The 8,517-nt window shown below is 38.1% G+C and overlaps 1 protein-coding gene across 1 annotated transcript; it reads left to right on the forward strand.

The window, feature by feature from the left end:
• Window positions 1-27: 27 nt before the first annotated feature.
• Window positions 28-8,206, forward strand: LOC128470540 (indolethylamine N-methyltransferase-like). Its single transcript, XM_053452431.1, has 5 exons — window positions 28-115; window positions 3,240-3,311; window positions 3,606-3,813; window positions 3,888-4,114; window positions 8,106-8,206. The coding sequence occupies exons 1-5, from the start codon at window positions 28-30 to the stop codon at window positions 8,141-8,143; spliced, it is 633 nt and encodes a 210-aa protein (XP_053308406.1). The 3' UTR covers window positions 8,144-8,206.
• The last annotated feature ends 311 nt before the right edge of the window (window positions 8,207-8,517 follow it).

The following is an 8,517-nucleotide window of genomic DNA, read 5'->3' on the forward strand; positions in this document are numbered from 1 at the left end:
GTAATGTGTATCATCGTAGTTGGGGTCATGTATGAAACCTTCTCTTTGTTGGGCACAGTATTACCCGACATCCATGGATGTACACAGTGTAGTAGGAAGAGCTGGGACATTAAAGGTAGGTGTTGCCTCTATATAGGTGCGTGACTAGATATTCTATGGAAATCCCTAGCAGATCATGTTCACTGAGAAGAGCAGAAGGTTTATTCATTCTATTTCAAGCTGTTCTCAAATTTGCTTTGAATAAAAAGAACCAAATTAGGTGTTTACAAAGACAAGCCTCAGTGAACTAGTTGCAAATCACAATTGGACTGGGGCATCCCCAGCAACAATGGCAGTACATACAAAATCAAATTAAGTAATTATAAGGGCAACCCTAGTGACCTGGTGAAATATATCCGAAGGGTACTGAGTTAAAAATAAAATATAAATAATATAAATATATGAAAATACTTGGTCCCCCAATAATAAAATAGTCCTGTTTGTTAAGGGATACTTGTTGAGAACTTCAACCACATGGTGAATGTCTGCATTTTAGGTTAATATATAGCCCCTGGACCCTTCCTTCCTTTCTTCCAATCTCATGAGTGTTGGCAACAACACACACGGTAGACTAGACCAATTACTCAATGGGCCAGTTACATGGGGTATATTTAATCTCCCCAGCCAGTTTATTTACACTATGGAGTCATCTTACACTTTATAAGTTGCTCCAGGTAAGTACACTTACTCTCTAGTAATATGTCTACAGTATATTTTTCTACTCTGTCTAAACCCACCAGTTCATTCTCTGTTTCAGGATATAATGGAATTATCAATCCTGATAAAACTTCATGTTGTTTTTTGAAATTACTAATATCACTTTTCCGCAGGTGACTTTATAGGAGACACTCTGACATTTCTGTTGGCCCCACATTTCACCACCTTTTATAAGGTTCTGAGTATTTCAAAGATATCTTTGTTCTAGAATTAAATAACTCATGTATCAAAGAGCTGGAGAACTGGATGTACACAATGAAGTAGGAAGAGCTGGGACACTAAAGGTAGGTGCTGGCTTCTTCCCCAATTCATGAAAAGGCTGTCCCCGTGACTCAGCCCGTTCACGGAAGAACCCTGGGACACCTGGTTAACATGGTTGCTACTGAGAAGAGGAGGTGGGCAGAGAAAGAATGAGAAGAAGAGGCAAGAAGTGGATCTGCAGAAAAGGAGACAGGGACACAGAAGCAGAAGGTGGAGAGAGTAAGGAGACATTGATAAAGAGTGCGAGAGAGTGAATAAGAGTGTGAGAGAGAGAGTGAGTATGTGAGAGCATGAGAGAGTGTGAGTGAGTGACAAGAAAGTTTGTTTCTGAACAGAAAAACCATTTCACTCGATAGCTTGAAATAAAAGACCAAAAACTAAACAAGAAATGTGTTTAAAACGTGTTGCAAGTCGAGTGTATAGTCATCCTCGCATGGATTCAGCCTCATGCATATTTGACAATATGTTTTATGAAAGTATAATTGTGCTATGTTTTGACAATTATTACTCTATAAACTGTTTAAAACATCCTTCATGCAATTATTTTGCCAGTGCTGCTCCTTCTATGGGACCAAAATCTGTAAAATAAAATTGTTGAGAGAGCTCATTTTGGTCTAGAAGATCTTTGCTAAGATGTGATGTTTACCTTTAGTTTAGAAAAAAAGCAATCTGTCACCTTCTGGATATTTGGCACAACATTACCAAAGCCCACGGAGCTTCATCTGCTGCTTTCTGATGGGAAATTGGTGTTGTAGGAAAAGTTAGGATATTAAAGTTAGGCAGTGCCTCTACTTATGGTGTGTGACTAAATATTCCTTGCAAACCCCTATGAGATCATGTTCTGATGACTCTATCATCTGCTAGATTTTGTTAGACAAAGCCTCTTACTGCTTAAGCTTTTGGTGACTGTTGCAAAGTAAGATTGGCTCCACTTATGTTGTGAAAATAAATCAATGTAGAAAATAACACCACCCAATGAATATAGATGATAAGGGTTACCATCTAGACCCCTGGCCATTCCCCCCCCCCCCGTCTCATCAATGGTGGGGAGTAATAGTAACACAGTGTCTAATGCGTTTCTCCTGAGCTATGAGAGACCACAGTATGGATCAAAGGGTGCCTACTAACTACACATATTGCCACAGGTCCCCTCATTAAACTTCATAGATATAAGAGAGCCGGGCTCTCTCCACCTAATGCATCGGTTTGTCTTAGTCTGTCAATTCTGGTCTTGTCATACCCCTTGAATATATGTATTGCATTAAGCGCTGCGTAAATTGTTGACACTATATAAATAAAAGATAATAATAGTAATAATATAAAAGGTCAAATGATGTCCCAAGTTCTCTTGCCAGGTATACACAGACCAAGGCATGTTTATGTCAGGTTATACATACCGTTAACGAGGGACTGTCACATGTTGTCTCCCTGGTCCTTGACTTTCAACATTTGACTTGGCATTTATGGGAAAATAACAGGGAGAAAATTACACTATTGTTTTTTATCATTATATCATGTAAATGGAAGCAACGCTTGCTTTTATAGAATATATAGTTTATACTACGTAAAGGATATGATGGTCACAAACTCACAACTATAAGAAGACTCCCTGACCCCAGGAACATAACGAGTTAAGGTGGTTCTGGGTTTTTAGGGGGACTATGAAAAGTAATTGACAAATGATTTATCCCAAGTACAAGTGATCAAAAATAATAATTCAAAGTAAATCAATTAATGGAATCCACAGTCTGCTTAGGAGCAGGATACATTATAACACACCCATATGAGTGTCTCACCCTTCCCACACTCACAGAGTGTGTCTGAGGGTTCCTCTTTCAATATACATTAAAATTTCTGAGTGTCTGTTTTCTATACTTGCCTTTCCCATGGCACTAAAAACAAAATACAGGATGTGATCGCAGCCACGTAACATGTTTCCCGTTCTTCATTTTGAGCACCTGATGCAGTCACACGTTTGAACCATGAGTCATAAATATTTATATTTAATATTGATTATAATATTGTTTTTTTCTTTTTTAAGTCCGTGTCATAGGATCCTGGTCATATGCATATCAGTCAACATACAAATCATATTTAAAGTCATGTATCGCTTACTGAGTTATACCGCAGCAGAACAGAAGCACATGATGGATCCCTCTTACAAACACTATCATGTGCACAAGTTTGATTCCAAAGAGTTTTTAACAGATACTTTTCTGCAGCAACTGGCAAAGTTTACTGTGAAGAAGTTTTGATGTTTCCTATGAAAGAACTACACAAAGCAGTGACTCCAGGTAAGTATATTAATATTTAATTATATTTATTCATATTTTTCTACGTCGGCCTAAAATCTACAGTGCCGGTGAGCAGAGAGAAACACTTTGAACAATCCAACTTGCATTTGATGTTCTGTATTAGGATACATCTACTAGCGACAGTGGTCAAGGTTTCTTATAACAGTGCGTTCTAAATAGAACTCTCCAAAGTGATTAGAGAGTAGAGGATGGCAGAGTGAATGCTCAGGGTATGTGATTACTCTTCCCATAACTTTATTTTTTTAAATTTATTATTGTTACTTTTTTCCGCAGGTGACATTAGAGGAGAAGTTCTGATAGACATGTCTGTTGGTTGCAGCATTCACCACCTGTTGCCAGTTTCTGAGTATTTCAAAGAGATCACTGTTCTAGAATTCAGCGATGCCTGTATCAAGGATCTGGAGAATTGGGTGAAAAAAGGACACGATGCCTTTGATTGGTCTCATGCATCAAAGTTTATGACGGAACTGCAAGGAAAAAGGTATTTGTATGACTTTTACTTAAGGGAATCTCTGAGGGATGTTATTTCAGAAAAAAATGTATTATGTTTTTCAGTGATACGTGGGAAGAAAAGGAAGAAAAACTAAGAAAAAAAATTAAACAAATCTTGAAATGTGATTTCACCAAAGAGAACCCTACAGACCCCGTTGTATTACCAAAAGCTGACTGTGTTCTGAGTTTATACGTGAAAACTTTTATCGCCAAAGATCATGAAACCTACATTAACAACCTGAAAAAAGTCTCCCGTATGCTAAAGCCAGGGGGTTACCTGCTATTATTTGGTGGGTTTAACGCAAAGTATTACACTATTGGTGAGGACAAGTTTCATGCTTTAACATATAATGAAGAATTTATGAGGAAGGCCTTAACAATAGCGGGTTTTGTTATTGAGCACCTGGAGGTGCAGGAAAGCCAAATACGTAATGAGAATGCATATGTAGAGCATGTTTTTTTTATTAAGGCTCTTAAAATAAAAGAGGCTGATGTGTAGATTGGTGGGTGGTTGGGGGGTGTAGTTTAAAGCAACTTGTCATTGGGACGGAAAAAGTTTTTTTTTGTATTACATATATGTTGTATAAACCATAATACCTCTACTGTGAAGAAAATCAAATGATCTCCACAATGTAGACAAACAAAATAAAAAAATAAAACATTCTCTACTTTTGAACACATTTACAACTCAGAGTCCCTTATTTACTATATATACAAAAACCAGGGGATGGATATCCATAATATTCAATAGATAGAAGAATGTTTGATTTATACTTTCCTTACCCTGTCAATGTGCCGGAAGTAAGAAATGAAGGGCGCCTTTAAAATGTGATATTAAATTTGTGTGTGCGTGTAAAATAATCTATCTGGTTTTACAATGTAATTTGCATATTAATGCAATACAAATGGTTTGGAATGAAAGGCTCCAACGAGGATGGGATACTCTCCAGGGGGTCAGACAACAGAACCAAAAGAGCTGTATTTTCACATGAATGTGTGTACTTTCACATACACTGTTTTTCTCCTCTATAACCGGGTTATACAGGAACTCTCTGGAAAGAGGGGTTGGATACAGGGGATTCTAGAATAACTAGGTAGGGGGTGCAAGATTCAAACGTGTCCTTTTTACTGCTATTAAAAAATACATTAAAAGAAATACAGTGATTGTTTGTGAACAACAACCTAAAACAGACATTTGAACCCCTTCAGTCCCACATGGACGTACCGGTATGTCCAAAAAACGTATCCCAAGAATCCCCTATGGACGTACCAGTACATCCTGCCCTTTTCGCAGTGCCAGGGACACATCCCTGCCGCTGCACGGGAGATCAGGCTGTCTAACAGCAATCACACCCCTATCATGCCCAGGTTCTAGCATGTACTGGTTGCCTGGGCATGAAAGGAGTGGGATTGCTGTTAGCAATTGTATATATATTAATATTGTGAATTTGTCTGTCCAATTTTGGTGTGTTACTTACTTTTAATAAAAGTGTGGTTAACACACCAAAAATGGACAAAAAAAATCAACAACAATGTTATAATATATATATATATATATATATATATATATATATATGTAGAATCTCACAAAAGTGAGTACACCCCTCACATTTTTGTAAATAACATGTGACAACACTGAATAAATTATACTCTGCTACAATGTAAAGTAGTGAGTTTACAGCCTGTATAACAGTGTAAATTTGCTGTCCCCTCAAAATAACTCAACACACAGCCATTAATGTCTAAACTTTGGCAACAAAAGTGAGTACACGCCTAAGTGGAAATGTCCAAATTTGGCCCAAAGTGTCAATATTTTGTGTGACCACCATTATTTTCCCACCATTAACCCTCTTGGGCATGGAGTTCACCAGAGCTTCACAGGTTGCCACTGGAGTCCTCTTCCACTCCTCCACGACGACATCACGGAGCTGGTGGATGTAAGAGACCTTGTGATCCCCCACCTTCTATTTGAGGATGCCCCACAGATGCTCAATAGGGTTTAGGTCTAGAGACATGCTTGATCAGTCCATCATCTTTAGCAAGGCAGTGGTCCTCTTGGAGGAGTGTTTTGGGTCATTATCATGTTGGAATACTGCCCTGCGGCCCAGTCTCTTAAGGGAGGGGATCATGCTCTGCTTCAGTATGTCACAATACATGTTGGCATTCATGGTTCCCTCAATGAATACAAGGTTTGGCAAATTCTCAATAAAAACCCAGGAAGCAAGGGTACTGTTTGGATTCTTACTGACTTTACATTTTATTTGTTTTTTTTTTGTTTGTAAAACCGCAAAATATACAGAATTAGGAACATATATTAGAACATTGTTTGTACACATTTTCAAACTTCAATGCATACAAGTGACAGGCATACATGACTATTCAAATGTCAACTGACAGAAAACAAAGGCCTAGCTAGCCAAGCTCATGTCACCTTACTGACATGAAAATAATATACACCAACATGAAACAGTACTTAAATCAGTGAAAGTATATACTAATGCATTTAAAACAATTACTTACAGACTTAGATTTCCAAGGCCTGTGTGTAAGAGAAAGGGAAAGCTCATAACTTTTCTAACTGTCTTCTCCTCAGACTTGCTTACAGTGGAATAACCTGGAACAGGAAGTTGACAGAAAACAGGTGGCAGTGTAAGGCACCAACTTTATATATACTAAGCACAGACATATATACAGATGTCAGAATAATATCAGTGGGGACTGAGTTACAAATATAAGTAGTTGTAAATTGTTCTAGAATTCAGTAACTCATTTATCAAGGACCTGGGGAACTGGATGTGCACAACATAGTTTGGAAGAGCTGGGCACTAAAGGTAGGTTGTAAGCTTGCGAGCCGGGCTCTCTCCACCTAATGTTTCGGTTTGTCTGTGTCTGTCAAATCTCATCTTGTCATACCCCTTGAATATATGTATTGTATTAAGCGCTGCTGAAATAGTTGGCACTATATAAATAAAAGATAATAATAATAATAGTAATAATATAAAAGGTCAAATGATGTCGCAAGTTCTCTTGCCAGGTATTCACAGCCCAAGGTATGTTTATGTAAGGTTATATATATACCGTTAATGAGGGACTGTCACATGTTGTCTCCCTGGTCCTTTACTTTCAACATTTGACTAGGCATTTATGGGAAAATAACAGGGAGAAAATTACACTATTGTTTTATCATTATATCATGTAAATGGAAGCACCGTTTGCTTTTAAAGAATATATAGGTTACACTAGGTAAAGTATATGATGGTCACAACTATATGAAGACTCTCTGACCCCGGGAATGTAATGGGTTAATTCATAGGTGGTTCTGGGTTTTTAGGGGGACTATGAAAAGTAATTGACAAATGATTTATCCCAAGTACAAGTGATCAAAAATAATCATTCAAAGTAAATCAATGAATGGAATCCGCAGTCTGCTCAGGAGCAAGATACATTATAACTAGACTTGGGCACCGGCCAACTCTTCGTGTTCATCTTCGTGGGGAAATAAATATTCGTATTCCTTGAATATTCGCCCGTTACTATGTTCGGTTTGGGTGAATATTCGTGTACATTCTTAGTGTTCGCTTCTTCTTTGTTTTTTGCTGGTTTTGTAGAAAGGGTAAATACAGGGTTAACGCGGTACGCAGTACGCTAGGATTTTAAATGTCCGAACTCTATTGGTCGCCGGCAGGGGCCTCCTCTGCCATCCACCAATGAAATGCTCCATCATTGGTTGATGGCAGAGGAGCCCCCTTTAACTCCTGAAGGCGAATCTACGGATTTCCGCTCCCGTTAACCCCTGCGATGTTGCGTAGATTAGGTAGGCTAGATGAGGAAGGGACCAGGGGTCTAGTAAATGAAAATGAAGACGAACACGAAGATTCTTTGTGTTGTGTGTCTTCGTATACTTTTTGCCCCCGACATGTTCGTATGTTCGGTATTCAGGCTGAACAATGAAAATGCACCCTTTATGTTCGTTTTCGTGTTTGCCCGAATACAAATGCACAAGTCTAATTATAACACACCTATATGAGTGTCTCACCCTTCCCACACTCACAGAGTGTTGCTGAGGGTCCCTCTTTCAATATACATTAAAATTTCTTTGTGCCTGTTTCCTATACTTCCTTTCCCATGTCACTAAAAAAGAATACAGGAGGTGATCACAGCCACGTAACATGTTTCCCGTTCTTCATTTGAGCACCTGATACAGTTACACGTTTGAACCAAACAATGAGTCATAAATATTTATATTTGATATTGATTATAATATTGTTTTTTCTTTTTTAGTCCCAGTAAGTCCGTGTCATAGGATCCTGGTCATATGAATATCAGTCAACATACAAATCATATTTAAAGTCATATATTGGTTACTGAGTTATACCGCAGCAGAACAGAAGCACACGATGGATCCCTCTCACAAACACTATCATGTGCACGAGTTTGATTCCAAAGATTTTTTAAAAAAATACTTGATGTTTCCTATGAAAGAACTACACAAAGCAGTGACTCCAGGTAAGTATATTAAAATGTAATTATATTTATTTAGATTCTGCTACGTTGGTCTAAAATCCACGGTGCCGGCAGAGGCGTATCTACTGAAAATAGCGCCTATAGCAAGCACTGAAATTGCGCCCCTGTCCAAATATCTAAAACCCATTTATTAGCCCCTGCTGCCCACATATATATCTAAATATTAGAC

Source organism: Spea bombifrons, chromosome 12 (assembly GCF_027358695.1).
Source record: "Spea bombifrons isolate aSpeBom1 chromosome 12, aSpeBom1.2.pri, whole genome shotgun sequence".
Classification (NCBI taxonomy): Eukaryota; Metazoa; Chordata; class Amphibia; order Anura; family Pelobatidae; genus Spea; species Spea bombifrons.